Below are 21,697 nucleotides of genomic sequence, written 5' to 3' on the forward strand. Positions count from 1 at the left end.
TTACACCAAAACAAAAGGCAAATGTCTTTGCTGTTTTCCCTGAAGATTCATAGGCAGGAGCTGTAATTAGATCTCATCCAGTTAAAACTTAACAATTAATTCAACTGCCTTCAAAAGGTTTAGCGCATTATGGTGTACATTACAAAGAAGAATAAATTATAACTGTCAGGGGTCAGATTTTACTTGTTTTACTGAGCTTCACTGAACTCTGAGGCTAAGCAACTTATTTCAGTGTATTTGAAGAAGGCAATTTTACTTGTTATGATTAAGGGGCTGCAGAAAGGCATGAAGAAGACACGCAATTAAGTATTACCTTTCCATTTAGATCTATCTTTGATCGCACTTGTAAATTCACAGTGGATTTCCCATTAATTAATGCGAATTAGGTAGTTGTGGCTGCTCAATTTACGTTAATTCTAAATGTTTTACAGTGCATCGCTAATTATTGAACAACAACAAAAAACTTATTAAAAAGGATGCAGGTGCGAGCAGGAAATCGCTGCTGGGGGGTTGTTCTGCAGGGCTCCTGGCACCCCCGGCCCACGGAGCGTGACTTCGCGTGGGGACCCTCGGGGACCCCGTCCTCTTTTCTCCTTTCCGATGCACCCCCGGGAACTCGGGGGCTCCGCTTTCCAGCGCCCTGCGCTGTTCTTCTGTACTCGGCACACAGCTCCTTTTCCAATGTGTCAACACTCGCCCTTAATTAGTCCTTCCCGCATAATGAGGCGTTCCTCATCTCCAAAGGGCCCCGTGTGCCGCGGTCCCTGCCGCCTGCGCGGGGCTGGAGACACAAGGGGCCGGAGCGGCCCCGGGAGGAGCGGGGGTGCGGGACACCCGGCCCGTTCTCCGCTGTCGTGGGCGCTCGCTGAACGCCGCGTTTTGTCCTTTGCCCGCCCGCACACACACACACAAAAACTGCATCTTTTGTTCTTCTGCCAGGAGGAGAAATCTGCCTCGGCAGTAAAACACGCTGCCCTGGGAGAGGTTTATTCTCCCTCAAAGTGCCATCGCGACACGACCCACGGTTTCTCCCCGTGCCCTCCGAGGACGAGCCGCTTGTTCGCGCGTGAAGCAGCGGGCCGCCAGCCTCGCCGCCCCCCGGCGGGCAGGGCAGGCTCCGTGGAAGCGGCGTTTGTCCCGCACACGGGGTACGGGACCCACTCGCGAACCCGCCCCCTTCCCCGCCATGGCGGCCTTGGCCCCGCCCCCGGGTGCTGTGGGCGGAGCTCCCGCCCCGCCCGGTCCGCGCGGGGGCAGCGGCTGCCCCGGCCAGCAGCGGCCGCGCGTGCGCGGTGGCGCGCGGGACACGGGAGTTGGCGGGGCCGGGAGCCGGGGCTGCGGCGGCCGCGGGTGAGTCGCTGCGGGGACGGGCCGTGCTGGGGCAGCGCGTTCCGCCGAGCCGGTGCTCCCCCAGCACCGACCGGGGCTTGAACTTTGCCCGCGGCCTTCACTGGGGCCCTCTTGACGGGGAGGACGGGCTGAGCCTTCCCGCCCTTCGCCCCGCACCGCCGCCCGCGCTCGGTCCCGTCCCGCGTGGAGCGGGTCGGCAGGGCGGGGGGGCGCTACCCGGCCCGGCTCCTTCCTCGAGCAGCTCGCGGCGTTACTTTTCCGTGTTGCTACCGCGTTATCGTCTCTAAAAACACCCCCCTGGCCGCCCGGCGCCGCGGGGCGTGGGGCAGCGGGAGGCGCGGGGCGGGCAGAGCCGTGTGCCGGGCTGCGGGGAAGTTTGGGTGCTGGCAGCCCCGCGGGGGGGTCAGGTTTCTATCCAAAACGCACAGCCCTTCTAGCCGGCTGGAAGACGCTTGTGCTGTGGCTCTTACATCAGCGTGTCACTCACGTTCAGGCCATGGGGTTTGATGCTCATCTTGCTGCTTGATTTCACGCTTGCCCTTTAGCTGCTTGTTCCTTTGTCACAGGGCGCGGTGCAGTTTTCGGTCGTGGTTTCTGTGTGGGGTAGCGACAGACCGCGCTTTGCTCTGGACGGGTTTCGAGTTGAGAAGTTCACTTTCTGCCCGGGTCAGTTCAGACGGGCCGTCCTGGGGGGAGGGGACCGTGTGTGCTGGAACTTTTCCGCCCTTCGGAGCAAGGAAAGCAGCAAAGGTCCGTTCTGGTTTGGTTTTAGCGCGTTCAAATAACTGGATGTGTGGGCTCAACAATATTAGAGCGCAAAAATACCTGCGGAAAGGAATGCGGCTCTAACTGCGTAGGTGAGAGCTGCTTGTTCTGAAGACCTGGTGGGGAAAGGCCATCCCCCGTATGGACGCCCCTGGGGCAGGGGTGTCCTACCCCATCAACAGCTGCTGGCACTCTCAGCATCTCCCTTTTTTTAATTTCCAGAGGTGGAAGTTCAGATCTGTGCTGCTTTTTGTCACAGACACAAAGAAATACGTACCGAAACTCTTCAAGTTTTAAGTGGCATCTGGGGGTGTCTGTCTGAAGTTGACGGGAGAGGTTGTTGGTGCTGGTTTTATTTACTTGCTGAGCTGAAGTGCTTGCAGTGCTCTACCGTTTGATTACTGTCTCCTAATGGCTTTCTGGTCATAATAAATATGCTGTATAGCTTGATTTCTTTACCTTGATACAGCAACGCAAACATTTTTTCTAGGTGTAATTGCTGTTGTACTTTAGAAGGAACAGCGATTTTCACAGCCAACCAGTTTTGGACACTATTCACGCAGATTTGAGGCCAGCCCAGTGTAACACAGGAATTAATTTGAAGAGCTGCTTCATTGTGTCCATCTCTTTTTAACAGCTCTGATGACAAGTCACAGAGAATCAGCAAAAGCAGATGGCTGGAGGTGGCTCTTGTTGCTTTGGGGAGTAGACTATTGAGTAGCGAAAGACTGGAAGATGCACACAAAACACACAAAAATATTTTGTGCTGAAGTGTGTTAAACATTTGAGATAAGTTTGAAAAATTATATTTTTAAAGTACTCTTAAATTCGCTATACTGAAAGTTCATTTTTCCAAGTACAGGTACAAAGTTCTAAGTACAGCCATCAGATACGCTCGTAAGGTCATAATGTGCCAGCACAGGCTTGCCACATATATATAGTGCTCTGGAAGAACATTAGTAAAGGTAAAATTAAAAAAAGAAAAGAAATAAAGGCTATACCACATCTTGCGTGACATGACAAGTTTTGAACCTAATGTGTAAGAGCGTTACCTGAACTTTAAAACCTCCTATGGACATATGGACTGACTTTTGATTGTTACGGGAGTTTTCTGAGGGCTTACATACATTTCCACAAAAGGTGTCTCACAAGGATTTAACTTTGAAGATGAAAGAAAACCAACACCAACCTCCCGAGGAACATGAATTAGTACAGAATAACTAATATTTGGGTTTGGTTCGGTTTTATTTGGCCTGCGGTGAATGTTGTTGCCTGCTCACCTCTCTATGTTACTGTTAGATGGCAAGACTGTTTAAAATTTATTTCAGTCGTGCTGTGCATATTACTTTTTCAGGAATGTGATGACTGTGACCAGTTAGTTTGATGCTCTCTAAAAGCCATTCACAATATCATGACTTAGTCCCAAACCTGCCAAGAGCAGAGCATCATCTGTGTAACCTGGACCCAGTGGTGTCTGGGAATAGCTCCATAAACACAGTTGCCACTTAACATTTGTGTTCTCCTGGTATCCTGTCTAATTTTAGAGTGATTTTATTTTTTTTTAAGGGTGTTTTTGAGAGTCTCTGACTTTCTATAACTTTTTTTTTCCAGAGAGCTCAGAAGTGACTGTAATGAGATCAGTACAGCATTCTTCATTCCTTTGCTCTCAGCAGACTAATCCTGTAGTATATTTAGTACTTGCAAATCCAGGATTTTCTTTCCAGCTAAACGGTAGACCAGAAATCATAATTCACAGTTTCTGGGATGCTGCACCGATATGTCGAGGTACAGTAGGAAGAGGGACCGGAGAAATCTTGCACCTTTTGATGCTTTGCACTGTTGAAGGTCATTGGAATGCCTGCAGTGGCAGTGCAGGTTTTCTGCAACTGTCTCACAGTGTTGTGAAAAATCAGGGGATTTTAAATCATGCGGCTCAGGAAAGGAATGTGGGATTTTTTTCCCTCTCTAAGCTTAAGCATGGGCGTATATTTTCAATTCATGTGATTATTGTGGAATTTATTTTGTATATTTATGGAAAAGTAATCTTTCTTTTGAATATCTGAAAGCAATGCATGGTTCATGTGTCATTAAATTAGAAACTGCAGGCAAATAAAGAACCATCTGGAGACTTGGTGGGGGGGAGGTTGAGATTTCTCGTTAAACGTACTATCAGCACAGGAAAAAACTATGAAAAGTGTTCCAGCTTCGAAAGGAGGCAAAGTGCTGGGCATTTTCTCTGTTTGGCTTGGGGTGGTTCTTTTTTATTTGGTTGGTTTTTTAACCATCGTCTTTTCATAACTAGGGGAAACATCAGAATGAAAGATATGGACAACATCAAAACAGTGAAGAAAGAATGGTAGGTACCAGTTCTGCTCTCCCCCTTTTTCCTCTTCCTTTCCTGATCCTGTTTGTGTGTCCTGCATGACCTTTCAGACTTTATGTACATGTTAATATTTTAAGTTTTGTTTGCTGTATCTACCTCCTCCACATGGATATCTTTTAAAAAACTTCAGTATAACTTTGCTAAAAGATTTTTCACATAGCTGGAGGGTTTCCTAGATGCAAAAAGCTGCAGAAATGGTTTTACTTAAAAAAGAAAGGCAGCCTTACAAATTGCTAACTCATAGTGCACCTCTACATTTGATATGGACGTGTTTGGTTTTCCAGTGATGTTTCTGAGCTAAAGTACAGTGAACACCTAGATTAACACTTCAAGTTTCTTTTGTTCTATTAGAAAACTAAAATAGGGACAGCACACTTTAGAAATTTTTTCTTCTTTCAACGTTTTGAGTTTTTCTTTTGTTTAAATATGTTAATCTCTAGGGATTCTTAGTATTGCATAGATACACTGCATAAAATTCCTTTTTATGCAAATACATCTAATTACCATTCAAGTAAGCATGACTGGTTTTGAATTCAATGCAGTTTTATGTAAAACTGGGTATTTTTCAAGAGCTGGGACATTTTTTTTTTTTGGAATTGCTTAAAATAGACTTTTCTGAATCTCTAAGAGGAGTAACTCCCACAATGTTTACCAAAAGCTGCAGAATCCTCCTACTATGCAAAGAACCTAAACAGAAAGGTCATAATTCATTCAGCTTGCATATTTCTGCATTTTGTGTGGTGCAAATCTGACAGAAACAGCTGTCACATAAACAGTGTTGTATACAGAAATGTGGTTGATGCACCTTTTTTGATACTCTGGCAGTCTCCACAATATGGAAATCTTCTGTTGTATTTCTTCAATGTGCTCAAGTGGTGTCGAATCACTTGTTCTTGAGTTTCTCTTTTTATTTTCAAAGAAGTTACGGTGATTCTGTGATGGTGCTGGAAGTGGGGGAGTAAATCTTAGGACAGAGTTCTTGTGTGTGGTTTTTAAAGCCTATGGCAAAGGAAGTCACTCGAGCTCGTATCATGGAAATGCTTCAAGGAATGGCTTTCATTGGCGTGCAGTTAAACGTTTGGTGTTCTGAATTGGAAGTATGAATCATCTAACTTGTATTCCTTGCTCTGATACCAAGTTTACAAGCTTCTGCATAGATTAATTCACCTTTTTTGTTGCCATTCTTCAACTTGTGCTTCTGAAGTGCAAATAGTATCTAATGTGTTGTCTGAAGCATCATTTTTATTTACATCTTTGTCCTGCAGGATGTGTAAATCAGGAACAGACGATCAGATTTTGAATGGTGCAGAACAGAACTGTGACTACTTTGTAGACAGCCTTTTTGAAGAAGCACAGAAGGTCGGTGCCAGATGTGTGCCCCCAACTACAGTCAAGAACCAGGTCGGTGCTGAAGAGAAAAAAATACTCGTGTAATATAATAGCACTCCAGGAGTACTCTGGAAAACAAAAGGGCCAGTAGTCTTATCCAGTACATCTGTAAATAAATGCACGTAGAATTCAGACAGCAGTAGGAACAGTCTCTCATCTCTTAGTCAACCAAGCCTGTGCTTCTGGCTCTAACTGTTTTATAGAGGTTTATATAGGTTTAGTGTTGTTCTAGGACTTCCACTGGCATTGGCTTGTGCACTTCTGCTGTATTAGTAAGAAGAGTGAGCTGAGCATGAGGTGCAAGAAATAACTACTGTTACATAAGAAGTTGTTGAAAAAGTTGCAGCCTTTTAATGCAGAGACATAGCCCAAATCTTTTTCATTTGCTCTCATTTTATAGTTGTGGTAGTGGGATGTTTAATATGGGTTTCTATCTCAGTGATTCTGTCCTTTTCATATTTTTCTGCTGCTCTCCAAACAGTGGGAAGGCACTGGACAAAAGGCCACATAGATCAAAGATATCAAGGAGAAATTTAGGGTGGGTGTTGCTGGAAATTATGTTCATAGATCCCCAACTGCATCTGGGAGAAAAGCAGTGTCAGGAGCAGCAGTACCTGAAATTGCAGTTCTGAAACAGGGTTCCATGCAGTCCTTGCAGCCATGTCTGAATGGGAAGCTGATGTGGAGTAACTAGTCCATGTTAAACCTGTATCCTGGTTCACTGGAGAGGAGCCTTCCCATGATGAGAACCCATCCCATATGCATTGGTGCTGTGAGACACAAGACTTCTCAAAGGAATCTAATCTTCCTGAGTGCTGTGTACCTTTTTGACAGATTACCCAGCCAAAAGAGAATTTGGTTCAGCAGTTTGCATGTGCTGTGTGTTTATGTAGCAATCAGCTTATAAGAAGTCACACTGTGCAAAAAATTAAAAAAAAGTTGTCAAGTACTATGAAGCCTAGTTCAAACTGATTTCCAGCTGAGAAGAATTCTGCATTTTTGAGTGCTTCATATACCTCCCATGTGGTCAAGTATCTGTCAAGACAACATTATTTCAGGCATCAGACCCGGTTGACCAAATACTTCCCTAAATGGCATGATGCATAAATGTGAAAATGCAATCCCAAATATATCCATGTTTAAAGGTGGAGAGATTTCAGTGAACAGTGTGAAGGCTACAGGTTGAAGTAGTGGATGTTCTCTGGCAAAGCTAATTAGTTACTAAGAATTTATTTTTTCATTCCCATAACGCCAAGCTTTTGAATGTACCCAGGAATCCCAGGGTAACACAAGTGTATGACTGTCTGAAAGTAATTTTTCTGATGCTTGCTGCATTTCCTGAATAAAAGGCTTCTGCATGCATTATCTCAATGCCTGACTTTCAGAAAGTCCTGAATGATCAGCACACAGCTTTGCCCTGATAAATCCCCAGCTGGACTATTCTGGTAGTTGGTGTTCCAGCACCAGGCATGTGCGCTCTCAAATTAGCTCTTGAAGAGTTGCAGCTGGCTGGGATCTTCCAGCTCTCTTTTTTTCCTGCTGAATTGAAGGCGTTTTCTTGACCTAGGAAAGCAAAATGATTGGGGGAAGGTTTATTTCTAATCCTGATTGACACAAGATACTTAGAAATGTCACTTGCCCTTTGCAGTTGCTCTGCCTGTTGGCACAGGGCCGAAACAGATTATAGTGAGCCTTCTCCCTCAGTATTTTTAGTCTGTGCAGTGGATGATTTATGATCACAGGGAGCTGTAGGTACGCCAAACAGGTTTTACATCAGTGTTATAAGGATAATTGTTCTTACTTTATAGGTTGATGTAATCATTAAACTTTGGAAAAATGGGTTTACAGTAAATGACAGTGAACTGAGGAGCTACACTGATGTTTCAAACCAACAGTTCTTGGACTCCATTAAAAAAGGGTGAGTTTAGTGTTCTTAATCAGCCTAAGTTAATGTGCTTTGGATAGCACTTAGCATATGCTCTAAATTTTCTACATAGCTGCTTGGCTTTGCTGCACTGCAGGAGCTCTGGCCACTGCATGTCTCAGTTCCCACAGTGCTAATGGCTGTTTTAACATCAACCGGTTTAATATCGCTTTGAGTTGCAGTAGTTGTACAGTTGCTGATGAAAGAGATAAAAGTGAGTGTTGGTAAGGGGCTCAGCAGGTGCAGAATGAAGTAAAGAATAAATCAGAGTGCCCAGTAAGAGCCACTGATCAAATGGTACTTAGACTAACAAACTCAATGCGCATGTGGTTGAGCTTTTCTGATTTTATGGTCTCTGTTTTCTTTTTATTGATGAAAAGCCTTAAATGGGCACAGCTGCTCCATGTAACATCAAGAAACATCCTACATTTCAGACATTTTTCCTAGAACAAACTTGCTATTTCAGTGATTTGTGTGTATATAGCAATTCTACTTTTATCCCCTGTATTAAAAATTAGCATACATTGGTTTGTATGGTCAACTGCTGGTGTTTGCAGTGTTGCTTTAAAAAAGCAGTTGACCATACAAACCAATGTAATTTTGAGCCTTTAATTTGTAGTCCATCGCTTCTTCCCATTCAAATGTAGAGGAGAATATAATTTAATAACTCTCTTTCAAATAGGTGAAATTACTAAGCCATTGTGTTTTTTGTCTTTTCCATAGTTTGCTAGCCCATCAAAAATACCAATTTTACACTATATTTCTCCTCTATGGCTGTCACCCGCATTCTTTGTAATAGCAATTAACTGCGTTGTTTAAATCTCTTTGCTTTCTCTGTGTGCACGCATCAAAAGTTTGCCACCTTTCTTCCACCATTTGCTTGTGAAGATGCTAATTACAAGATGCTTCCTGCATAATTGTTGATGGTAGAGGAGCACTTAGTACAGCCCCTGTGCCAGCTGAGCCCCACCACCCGAAAATGCAGGATCCGCATCAGAGCTCTTAGACAAAGGCCTTGTTGTGTTCTGCTTAATGCAAATAAAGCATTACCGAGGTGATGTTACTGCGCTGAAAAGTGTAGCTGTTAGTGATGATCTAATTTTTGAAAGCTGAGATTCATATTTGTTTGTAATTCAACACATTGTGTCTAAACTCAGTTCTTCAAAAGCCAGTTGTCTTTTTTCCTTCTTGTTTTATGGGGATAAAATAACTGAACCTTTTACAGCAATGTATGGCAATAGTGAACTTCCTCCACATCATGCGCTTTGGAGTGGTGACTGCTGAGTACATTTGAACATCATTCAACAACTTGCATGGTGTTGTCCTTTTTTTATTGTTCACTTTCTAGTTAATTTGCAGTGCAGGCATCATCCTTGAAAGAAGCATAGAACATGTATTTATCATTAATCTGTTTTGTATACTGAAAATGGTGTAGTAATTATTTTTCTGACTTTTTCTTTTTCTTAAGGGAACTGCCTTTTGAGTTGCGAAAAGTTTTTGATAAGGAGGAGGTAGATGTGAAAGTGGAAGATAAAAAGGATAAGGTGTACTTGTCATCGAAAAAGCCGGTGTTTCATCCCTTTTCTGGACACGGTTACAGATTAGGAAGGTGAGTAGTCTGATGTGATCTGTGCTTGAGTAGCTAAAGGGAACTATACCTATAGTAAGGGATCTCATAATTGAGGTTGAAGTGACCTCTGGAGTTCTCTAATCCAAGTTCCTGCTCGAAGCAGGGTCAGCTGTGGGGACAGGTGAGGTTGCTCAGGCTTGTATCCAGTTGGGCCTTGAAATCCTGCACGAGTGGAAGCTGGACAGCCTGATTTGGTGCTGTATTGTCTTCACTGGAAATAAGTTATTCCTTTTGTCCAGTCTGAATGTCTCTTGTTTCAGTTTATGTCCACCATGAAGAGCCTGGCTCCCTCCTGCTAGTGATCTCCTGTAGACCCTGTTAGGTGTCCCCCCCTACACTGTCTCTTCCACAGGCTGAACAAGCACCTTCAGCATCTCCTCACATGGCAAATGCTCCAGCATGAGGCCAATTTGGTGGCCCTCCGGGAAACTTGCTCCAGTTTATTGACATGTGTCTTTTATTTTGGGCACCAAATCTGAACGCAGTATTTAGATGTGTCTCCTGAGTGCTGCATGGGGGTAATTGGCTCCCACAGTTTACTGGCTGTGTTCCTGTTAAAACAGTGAGGATGCTGCTGGTTTTCTTTGCTCCTGGACTCAATATCAGCAGAACTTGCCAGCTGAAAGGCTGTCACTCTTCTGTTCTGTGATTTAAGAGACAAGAATCTCCTTTTAAAGCTCTGTGTGCAATACTTTGTGTGAGAAGAGAGGAGTATGACAGTCCCATAAAGGGAACTGAAGAGCTAAGAGTTTATATTGCATTCTCTTAAAATTCTTAAGTATTTAACCGTGCATTTAGTGTAGTAGGAGACTTCAGGGTGTTACAGTGATCCTCTTTCCTCTGTGACTCTTGTGGTTGGGGAGAGTCAGCCACGAATGCCAATGCTAAAACTGTACTTGATTTATAACCAAACAGTACTGCATTTTGCAAGGCTGTTGCAGAGGGGCAGGCTAGGAGGTGGTGTATTTGATCCCTGTGACTTTTGCTTACTCCTGCCCCTTTATCTGCTTCACATGTCCCTGTTGTGTAAGGCTTAGATGCCTATAGAAGCACATTTCAGCCTAGAGAACATATTCAGTGACCAGGAGCCTACAGGAAGCCTTCACAGGTGGGACTGCTTAGTGGACTGTGCTGAAACCTTAGGTGAGCAGCTTGTGTTAATTAAATAGAAAGGCTTTGCTGCTAAGGCCCATTGCTTGTGCTGAGAGAAAGCGTGACCTGGGTAGGAACAGATGAGGCAGGAGAAGATAATGTGCAGAGTAAGAGAGTGGTAATCGTAAAGGATGTGTGTTTCCAGGCTGCTTCAGAGGAGCAAGTATCTGTTTTATCAGTTTCATCTGTTTCTGTAGCACAGTCCATTCAGTTGCTACATGCTTGAGTAGATACGGTCAATAGGGAAAAGTCTTCCCTTGAGAGATGGATGAGATGCTGCAAGACTTGTGCTGGATAGCACAGAAATCCTGAGCAAACGAGGGTCGAGAACTTAACCTTATTTTATCTACAAGTAGAACTGTATATCACAAAAGCAAAAAGATCTTCAGTGTGCTGCATTTCAGTTGTTCGGTGGCTTGTGCTCTGTCATGCCTACAGCAAGTCGTGATCTTGCTTCCCAAGAGGCGATTTAAGTTCTGGAAACGTGCTATTCTGTGAATTTTGGTTGACTGGTCTTGTACACTGAGACATGCTACAACTTGTTCAGCATTTTTTTTTCTTTAAGGACTGGATAAAATACCTTTTTTTTTTTCTACTCTTGGCAGTCTATTCAGTGCTATGCTGTCAGAGCCTTTTCTTTAAAAATGTGTAAATATTTTTGCTGGTGTTGGAAACATGAACTGTATCTGCTCTTATTCCCTAAACTATAAACTATATTATTCAATATACTCATCAGTGATTTGGATGAGGGAGTGGAGTGTACTATCAGCAAGTTTGCTGCTGACACCAAGCTGGGAGGAGTGGCTGACACGCCAGAGGCTGTGCTGCCATCCAGAGACCTGGACAGGCTGGAGAGTTGGGCGGGAAAAAATTTAATGAAAAATAACAAGGGCAAGTGTAGAGTCTTGCATCTGGGCAGGAACAACCCCAGGTTCCAGTGTAAGTTGGGGAATGAGCTATTAGAGAGCAGTGTAGGGGAAAGGGACCTGGGGGTCCTGGTGGACAGCAGGATGACCATGAGCCAGCGCTGAGCCCTTGTGGCCAGGAAGGCCAATGGTACCTGGGGTGGATGAGAAGGGGGATGGTCAGTAGGTCCAGAGAGGTTCTCCTGCCCCTCTACTCCGCCCTGGTGAGACCACACCTGGAATATTGTGTCCAGTTCTGGGCTCCTCAGTTCCACAAGGACAGGGAACTGCTGGAGAGAGTCCAGCGCAGGGCAACAAAGATGATGAAGGGAGTGGAGCATCTCCTGTGTGAGGAAAGGCTGAGGGAGCTGGGGCTCTTGAGCTTGGAGGAGAGGAGACTGAGGGGTGACCTCATTAATGTTTGCAGATATCTAAAGGGTGAGTGTCATGAGGATGGAGCCAGGCTCTTCTCAATGGCAACCAATGATAGGACAAGGGGTAATGGGTACAAACTGGAACACAAGAGGTTCCATTTAAATTTGAGAAGAAACTTCTTCTCAGTGAGGGTGACAGACACTGGCCCAGGCTCCCCAGGGGGGTTGTGGAGTCTCCTACTCTGGAGACATTCAAACCTGCCTGGACACCTTCCTGTGTAACCTTATCTGGGTGTTCCTGCTCCGGCAGGGAGATTGGACTGGATGAGCTTTTGAGGTGCCTTCCAATCCCTAGCATTCTGTGATTCTGTGAAACTAGTGCTTGCTCCCTGATGTTAATAAATGTCCATTGCATGCCAATGCTGCTCTTTCAGCAGAAAAGCTTTGTGGGGAAATAGTAGTACTGAGGCCTGTAAATGTGTTTTAAGCTATAGAACTCCCTTTCCACAGTTGCATTTGTATGCTTAGTGATAAATGAGAGAGGCAAATAACTGAACAGTTTACTTCAGCTAATGACTTAGCTAAACTTCTGCTTATCAAATAAACTTTGTTTAATAGTCTGTAGGTTTTCTGCCAGTCTTCCCAGATGGATGGATTATGTGGTGGATGAACCACTATGAACTGGTCTGCTGGCTGTCTAGTTAAAACCTTTGTTGGAGGAAAAATGGAGGAGCTAGAAATGATACGTTTGATATAACCCAGATGAGTTTTATCCTCTCCCTTTTGTTGTACAGGAGAAACAAATGAGACTTACCAGACTTTACCAATATACCTTATCAACCTATACAACTAATGGATATATTCTGTTTTATTTGCCCGTGTTCAGCTGCGTTTAATAGTTTGGGACTATAACAAGATTTGCAACTGCAATTTTCTGTTAAGCTTATCAATGCATTTTAAAGACTGCCTTGGAAACCTGTAAATCAAACTATTGGCTGAAGTCCCTTGTGACCAATTGAGCTTGCTCTATAGCCTCATTAGGGTAAAACATTGTCTGTCAAGCTTCTTACCCATTAGTCAGACTAAGGCACAATACCAAACTCTTGGGCGTTTTCAGAAGACTGATAGGGGGCTCTCGTGTCGCTCCGATCATTAGTTTACATCTTCTTTTGATAATCTTGCAAAAGGAATAAGTCTGTAATAGTGGTGATAATGCTTTGATCTCAGGCTAGTAACTGACTTAGATTCTTGGTTTCTGGCTTTAGTCAAAACTCCCACCACTAGATGGCTTTATCTGTCAGTTCTACAAAAGCAAAGTTATTAAGCACAAAAATGCTTTAAACCTTGGTGAATATAAATCTTCTTAAGCTAAGCTGCAAGAGAAAGTTACATGTTGGCTTCAGTTTCACATATACTTGCCATTGAAAGAATAATCTCCAGTGCATACCAAAAATTGTGAGATGTGACTATAAAGGAAGTCAGTTTGAGAATGACATAAAAGTCTGTATCTGTGTGAGACCGTTGTCTGAACTACGGCTGTGGCTGATGGCCTAAAATGTATTTCAGCCCAGGCTAAGCCAGCCAGCCATGAGCTGCAGAGCTGACAGCCCCTCCTGCCTGTGCTGTGCCACGCACAGCTCACACATGCGTCCTTGTGCTTCGGCCTCTCAACCTGCAACCAAAACCTGCCGATCAAGTAGGCAGCGAAAGCTCATCGTTGCTGGACTGAAGTGTTTAAAAAGGACAAGGAATTACTGGAGGGAGTCCAGCAGCAGGCTAGGAAGATGATTAGGGACCTAGAGCACCTTTCTTGTGAGGAGAGACTGGGAGAGCTGGGTCTGTTCAGCCTGGAGAAGAAAAGCTGAGAGGGGATCTCGTCAATGTTTATAAATATCTCAAGGGTGGGTGTCAAGAGGATGGACCAGACTCCTTTCAGTGGTGCCCAATGACAGGATGAGGGGCAACAGGCACAGACTGAAGCACAGGAGGTTCCATCTGAACATGAGGAGAAACTTCTTTACTCTGAGGTGCCAGAGCCCTGGAACAGGCTGCCCAGAGAGGCTGTGGAGTCTCCTTCTCTGAGGACATTCAAACCCACCTGGACACATTCCTGTGTGATCTGCTCTGGTGAACCTGCTTTAGCAGGTGGGTTGGACTGGATGATCTCCAGAGGTCCCTTCCAACCCCAACCAGTCTGTGATTCTGTGATTACTTGAACTTTAAACTTTTTTTTTTAAATTTGTTCCCAAGACTGTTTTAGCATTATGTGGCTGGTGCTCAAGCTTTTGTTCCAGATCTGAAGGGCAAATAGGGTTTCTTTTGTATTGAGGTCAAGTATGAGCAGAAGCTGGTTGTGCGACAAGTATTTACAAGTATTTACTCAGTAGAGGCAGGTGGGTGACAGTAAGTCACCTGTACATAGAGTACCAGGATGCTTTGCAGGTATGCCTCTTGCAATCTGTTAGTTCCAAGTTCTTGTGCCCCAGCTGACTTGTTTGTAATGCAAACCATTTAGTTCTGTGCCTCTGGTCTGCCTCCAGCTGCAGTGAACATCTCTTACCACTCACTTGGGAATGACAGTCCTTGATTCTCATTCTTTTTGCAGAGTTTCAATGGCAGAAATGAAAGTGTCTCTGCTGGCTGATGGTTCAGGAGTTGGGGCGCTTAACTTGGCAGTGGGTGATGAGAGTTTTTTAAATACTTCAGAGTGAGAAGGACTTGAGCCCAAGACTCTTAAGTTTATTAGCTTGAATATATTAAGTCATTAGCACCTTTTTTAATAATAAATCAGCTGTGGCTTTTCTGCTTTGTGATTGAACTATCAAGAACACAGCGATGTGAGGATGGGGTTAGTCCATGAAGCAGATATAGTATTTAGACTGTTTTTCTGTGGTCACTGGTTACTGACTTACCTCTCAAGAAACTCATCGATTTTTCTGTGCAAAGAGAAAACTATTCCGCAAACCACAAGTGTTCATGTAGTCAGTGACCACAGCTGAGCTCAGAGAAGAAACGGTAGTTCCTTAAATCACTGCTATTGTTTTGCAAGCAAACATCTGGTTATACTCACATGGGCTGAGGATGTGCCCATTGGATCAGGCCTTATGATAACTTAAACAGTACATGTTGAACAAGCTTAGTCCTGAAAGAGGCACTAAGCTCAAGATATTTATTCAGAATCAATATTTTTCACAGTTATTTATTTTTTTTAATACCACACACTTGGATTGAGATCACTGTATTCTGTCAAGGCGTTTTATGGATCTTTACCCTTACTGTAGAGTCAGTTGTTGAACGTGCCTTAGAAAAAACCAAAATCCAAGTGTTGCATGCACCAGCCCAGATTTTCACATTAACTCAATTCCTCTGATAGATGAGTAATGCTCCTAAGCTGAAATAGATGATACCGGAGTCTAAATCAAGGCTAACAACATTCAGTTAAATTGAATTACTGTAATCACATTACGGTGAAAATTAACGTTGAGTATGCAAATTCAATACTCAAACCTCTTAAAGTTTCACCTGTGTGATTAGAGTACAAAAACACATGAAGAATCATCAGACCGTTTCATCTCGTGTGTTCATGTTTAATCCTTTGATACTTAACTTCCCTTCCGTCTTGTAAAAATATTGAACATGATCAAACTGAAATTCTTTAGCATGTTGAAGCCTTCAAGAGAAAATATTGGCATATGGTTAAAAAAATAATCTGATATTTATGTCAGTATTCCTATATTTGTTTAAAAAACAATAAAGTGGTCAGTTCACTATGGTACAGGGCAGAAAGTTCCACAAGTGGAGATCTGGAGGGAGGTGCATGCCTACAAATGTGCACAGAAGCCATAACCTCCTTTGGCTTTTTCTTTTCAGTGCTACTCCGAGGATAATCTCTAAAGTAAGAGATGATCATCAGGCAGCTGACAACAAAAGACGTCTACCTTTAGTACCCTTAAATGATTTGGAGCCTATCACTAACATCCAGATCTGGTTAGCTGATGGGGAAAGAATAATTCAGAAATTCAATGTTTCGCACAGGTAAGATTGATTTTAGCACTGTTACGTGTATTTGCATCTAAACTATTTGTCCTGTGCCCGTAAGCATGATAAGTCTCTAACTTGTGTGAATAATCTACCTCCTCAGTTCGCTTAACATTGGGCTGCTGTTCAGCTGTGTCTAGAATACTTGCTTTCAGATTTTTTGAGAAATTGGTCATCTTTCAGCTGACAAGAAAGGAGCATAAGAGGAGCATGAGATGATGTTAATAGTTGAGCATAAATAAAAATCTGAGGAAACTGTAGGAGTTCTTTGTAGGTTAGTGGAAGTTAAGCTGCATGTGTTGCTCATTACTGGAAGAAACAGCTTTTTAGATGACAGATCTCTCACAAAGTCACTATGTCTGAAGCAAACTGCTTAGTGAAAAACCTGCTGGTCATTGGGTGCAGACAGCCCCAAGCCGGCAGCTGGAAGGTGTGATTTCCAGTGGAAACAGAGTCGTCGTGCTGGGCAGGGAGGTTCTTCCCCTCCACATCTGTTCTGTCAGCATGGACAGCATAGAATGCATCCAACATGTTTATTTCCTCAATTGTAAAATTTCCAGTTCCCAAAGAGGCTTGAAAACGGGGATAATGTCAGAAGCCGTCAGCACCACATGTGTATGCAGGGGCTTTGAGAAAGTAGGATTAACCATTTGAATTGTAGAACTACAGTCTTTAGAGACCTTTCTCAAACTTGTAATTTGAGAAGTCGCTCCAGTACTATACAGTCAGGTCGTATAGAAAGGATATGTTGCCCATGTTTCTCTGTGAAGCAATTAAAAGTGATCATAGATTTAACACAATCTAGGCTGCTGTCAAGATGAATAGTGTATGTCTTTGTGGCTCGTTAAAAAAAAAAAGATCAGCAGTTGAAGGTTAATGACTGTAACTTTTTCTTACTCTTGTACTAATCTGTTACTGTTAGTGGCCTGAGATATGCTGTTGGGAAGTACTACTGAAGGTTCAGTTGCTTTTTTAGTTATTGGTACTTCATTGGAGGGCTTAATATCTTAATTATTCCAGGTTTCACACACTTAAGTATATTTAGAAGCCTTTTGTTTTCACAGTAAATAACAGTTTGAGCAGCTGCTAAGTGCTTTTGGAGGAAAAAATAAAGTCCGAAATAAGCAGAACAGCCCTACTGATGTGATGCTCTTTTTGAAGTAGTTTGCAATTAAACATTCCTTTATAATGCATTGTCTTGCCACAAGACCAGCGTGTTTGTGCTGTATACAGTATGTATGACCTAATTAGAAATGGGAAAATCCTTTTGGAGTACATATCCATAAGTGTTAGATTGCAGTATAGCACTCCTTTCAGTGGAGAAGCAGTCAATGATTTGTTAATCAAATTATAGGTAAATAACGTGGCATGTATGTTGCAGTGCCTGGGTAAATTGATTACTTTTACCCATTTGCAGACAGAATGTGCATGTGCCACAGTAACTAGTACTTTAAATATGACTTAATTACTGATAAAAGATCGAAGTTGCAGCATTGGAGCAGAAGTGCAGGTAGCATCGTAATACTGCAGTGTGGGGAATCGGGGAGACATGAGTGCGAAGCAACCAGGAGAACAGTGCTGTGGGAACACCACACGTAGCTGTGTCTCAAATCGAGTTGTGTCCCGTCTTGAGCGTTGCTGAGTTAGTGTGACCCTGGAGCAGCAGGTGTGGAGCCTGCAAAGGGACTTGTTCAGCCTGAAGCAAGAAAGCCAGCATCTGGTTGCCTGAGTTGTTCTTGGAACTCACTGAACATTGGTTGGACATTTACATGCATTATATCAAGAAATGGTTCCTGCTTGAGGTTTTTCAGGCCTAGGCTTATAAGACTGTCTCTGAATTGAGGCTTACATGCACAGGAATTAGATGTTAGCTGTATCTGTCCTAGTAGGCATGGCTAAAATGTGAAAATTTGCTCATCTGTGTTGCTGAACTGTTAGGATGGCTTTCCCCCAAGCCAACTAGCACTTGCTCAAACAATATCTAGGCTTGATTCAGGTTTTAGCTCAGGTCACAGACCATTCCCAGAAGGCAGTAAACCCCATGGGCTACCCGGTGCATGGGGGAGATAAATGATTAGTTTAAAAATTTTCCGATAGCCAGAGTCTGTGAGTTGGCCTCAGAATCAGAGAATGGGCACTGACACTATGTTTATTTTACTGTTATAGATGTGTCGTGTCATCTTCACTTTCCAATTAGATTGGTCAGTCCTGATTCTTCCACAGCAAAACCTCTGGCTTGCTCACCTGTTGCAAAGTTCTTCACACCCTAACAGGCAGCCTGAATCTGTAATGAATTCACTGCTGCACCTGCTTTGGTAGAAGGAGGCTATATTTTGACCCAGTTAACTCATAAGCTACCCACACAATTTTTGCAAACCCCTTTTCTTTATTATTATGGTTCTGCTCTGTGTACCGTACACTGGAGGCACCTTTATTGTAGCTCTTTGCTACAGAAACCTCAGGTAAGAGCTCCACCAGCTGGTTAAGCATTGGTAGGCTTGTGCAACCACCAGCTGAGCCATAGTGAAGATACTCATCCTTTTTCCCTCGGGGCTGCTCTTGGAGCATGCAAACCTTGGTTCTCACCTCCCAAGTGGATCAGGCACTTCAGGATACCTCCCCAGCTATATTCCTCCATTTCTGTGCCATCAGCTGTTACGTAACGTGGGTGTCTCATTCTCTTCTTGTGGTGGCTGTGTTGTGCACATGGTTTGTGTTGGGATTGGAGGGCTCTAATGCTGAGTTTTGTTTCTTTTTCTTTTCAGAATAAGCCATGTCCGAGACTTCATAACGAAGTATCAAGGATCGGAGAGAAGTGTTCCCTTCACACTGACCACTTCACTGCCGTTTCGAGAGCTGCGAGATGAGACACTAACCCTAGAAGAAGCAAAGTTGCAAAATGCTGTTATTGTTCAGAGACTTCAGAAAACAACCGAACCTTTTGGACTCTTGGTGAAGAAAGCACCTGACAATGACTATAAAACTGCTGCTACACCTAATGGACAGCTCAAGAATGAGCAAAAAAAGGCTATCAAAAACACAAGATCAAATTAGTTTTCAACTGGACAAAATCTGCACACAGGTGGAACTAGACAAAACCAAAAATGTAACCAGCAATACCTGGATGCACTCTCATCCTCATGTACTGTGCTCTCAGAGAGCAAAATGTGTGCTGTGCTATCATCTGCTGTAATAGAAGTATTTTCAATGAGATTTGGTGGTCAGAGCCTGGCTATATAACGTAGCAGAGGTAACTGGGCAGCAGGTCATCCTTAGAATTTCCTTAGGTAGAAAACTACTTAGTTCTTTAATGAGTATATTTAGGTGGAACAGTTCTCTGAGAGTTCATTACTACTGATAGCACCTTTTAAGGAAAAATAGTATTTATTTTTGCACTTTGGACTAAAGTGCAACTGAACTGATTGGTTGCACTTGCATTTTGGTGTAAGCTGCTGCACTTTGCATTCTTCTCACGGTAACTTTTAGGCAATAGATGCTGCAGGGAAGCTCACATTTGAACTCTTAACTCTAACTTGAAAATCTTCAATATTGGTATCTTCAGGATTTAACTTTTATCACAAGATCTGCAGTGTAATGTTCTATCAAGTCTTCATATGGTGGTAGGTGCACGTGTGAGAAGATAGAAATGAGGTAGTCTGGTGCATACTGCACATGAAGTGCCTCAAAGGAAGCTCTGAAGGGGTTGTTTCTACCAATGGTTGAAGTGGTTTTTGCCTCTTTTATGCTGCTACGGGTGTCTTACAGATGGGGTGATGTTAAACTACCTAGCTCATTACGATAGAGATCCACTTTTAGCCTCGTCACACAAAAACTTCAGTTTTTCTTGAGATTACCATACAGGAATAGTGGTTTAGAGGGACAGAGTTGTATTTATACTAAATATCTGCCTCTGTCCCGAACTGGCCAACTGACCGAGACTCTAAGTGTATGTGGCCAAGTTTCGAAGATGTTGAAAATACTTATTTGATAACTGAAGTTTCTTCCCCACCTCCCTACCCCATTTGCATCCAGATTTTTTATTTTGCTGTTCATGTACTTGAGCCATAAAATTTGTAGCCAGCTATTCCATGTTTTGCTAAAGGAGAAATCAACATAAAGGCTAAACATTCTGTATTGGGTTTGCTAAGTAGCGTGTGGGTTTGTGAAGGGAGCTGGAGTCTCTGGATAAGAATTATTCTGGGTCTTTTGCTGACCAGTTTGCTACCTATGCAAATGGATAAATGTTGGGATTGTATTTCTTTTGAATGGTTAAATTAAGAGTTTGGAATTTCCTGGCTTTGTTTTAAATAGAAAATGACTTAATTGGAGTGACTTGGATTCTATCTAAAAATCATGTTGCTTTTAACTAGGGATGCACTTACTTCATTTGCAGAGATGTAAACCAAAGCAAATCTCAGAAAACTACGTGGTTAACTGTGTGCTATAAACCTGATGTGCTACTGTGTCATTCAGGTTTATGTAGCAAATAATACAACTAAATTGTCTTTCGCTTGCGCTGACTCTACTATATGAAAAGCCTCACAGATCTCTAGTAGTAGAAAGAAATGTGCAGACAAATCCACAAGTAAAATTAGAGACACAAGTCACCTACAGACACAGATCCAGCTCTCAGTTTACAGAACTTCCTGGACAGTGAATTTTATTAATCGGTGCTTTTGAACTTGTCTTAATGTAAAACTAAGTATTGGAGAAGCACACATGCTTGATTTTAAGCTCAGTTGTTCTTATCTAAAAGGTATGTGAAATGTCAAATAGCTGTGTACTATTCCTGCATTTGCGACACAGAAATTCAAATAAATAAGTAGTGTAAGACTGACTGAAGTTGGAGGAGGAGGGGATCAAATTTTAGGGTAAGTAAATCCATTTTTATCAGAAAATCATGGTTTTGGAATGGAGCAGTAAGTATTTAGTATTTCAACGTTGATTCATGTTTGCTACCAGTATTGTAGGAGACTGGATAGCTTGATTCTGTCTGACTATATATTGTGCTTTACTGAAATCAGCTGTTTCAGGCTACAGCTTTGGTGTATATGTGTATTTGCAATTCACAGTTGTCATAATCTTAATTACAAAATGAGAGCAAATCTTGAAGAAGAGTGATGCTAACTGCAGTAATCCCATGTTGGACTAGAAAGTGCCTTTAAAACAAAAGCAACAAACTGTGATTGGTTACCTTATTTCCTAATTTGGCGAAAATCTTTGGAATGAATACAAGGCTCTCCTAAATCTAATTGGTTTCAGTCAATTTGTTAAGACTGATTAGCTACCTGTAGTGTCTGGACAGCCTAATCTCTTGCTCAGCACTGTAGAGAGCTATTGTGCATTGGTCAAACAGCAGTAAAACTGGCTTGATCAATGCTGGAGTTTGTGAAACACACAAATACTATCAGTTATTCATTGTTTCTTCACTGTTTTGAGTAAAGCCTATGCATTAACATAATTTACAGCAAAGTTGAAATAGCCTAGAAGAGAACAAAGAAAGGAAATGTTTTCTGCAGTTTGTTGCTTTGTGAAGAAACATGCAAATGCAGGTAGCAAAGATTCAATGAGTTACAAGGATGTTGTGAAAGAGAAAATTAAGAACCCAAATACTGACTTTGAATGTTGCCTGTGTTCCTTGTATCTAGATTGGTGTTTTAGAACAAATCATGTATTGGGGATAAGGAACTGAGTAATCCACTGCTGTTTTGAAACCCATCTGGCCTCATCCTCGGAGCCTTAAAGCTTCCGAGAGTTTTCAACAAGACCTATTAAGGGCACAATTTT

General features: G+C 42.8%; 1 protein-coding gene across 4 annotated transcripts; it reads left to right on the plus strand.

Annotated features, from left to right (window-relative positions):
* The first annotated feature begins 1,244 nt into the window (after nt 1-1,244).
* Nucleotides 1,245-21,537, plus strand: UBXN2A (UBX domain protein 2A). 4 transcript variants are annotated; one of them, XM_071807105.1, is made up of 8 exons: nt 1,274-1,350; nt 3,727-3,900; nt 4,418-4,471; nt 5,764-5,899; nt 7,696-7,805; nt 9,280-9,420; nt 15,743-15,907; nt 18,676-21,537. In XM_071807105.1, exons 2-8 carry the CDS (start codon nt 3,893-3,895, stop codon nt 18,962-18,964), a joined length of 903 nt encoding a protein of 300 aa, XP_071663206.1. In that variant the 5' UTR covers nt 1,274-1,350; nt 3,727-3,892; the 3' UTR covers nt 18,965-21,537. The 4 variants fall into 4 exon arrangements, with proteins under 4 accessions (XP_065691758.2, XP_071663206.1, XP_071663209.1 ...); XM_071807106.1 differs by lacking the exon at nt 1,274-1,350 and adding an exon at nt 1,932-2,100; XM_065835686.2 differs by lacking the exon at nt 3,727-3,900 and having other exon boundaries at nt 1,245-1,350.
* Nucleotides 21,538-21,697: the final 160 nt, after the last annotated feature.

The sequence above is a fragment of the Patagioenas fasciata genome, chromosome 3 (genome assembly GCF_037038585.1).
Source record: "Patagioenas fasciata isolate bPatFas1 chromosome 3, bPatFas1.hap1, whole genome shotgun sequence".
Classification (NCBI taxonomy): Eukaryota; Metazoa; Chordata; class Aves; order Columbiformes; family Columbidae; genus Patagioenas; species Patagioenas fasciata.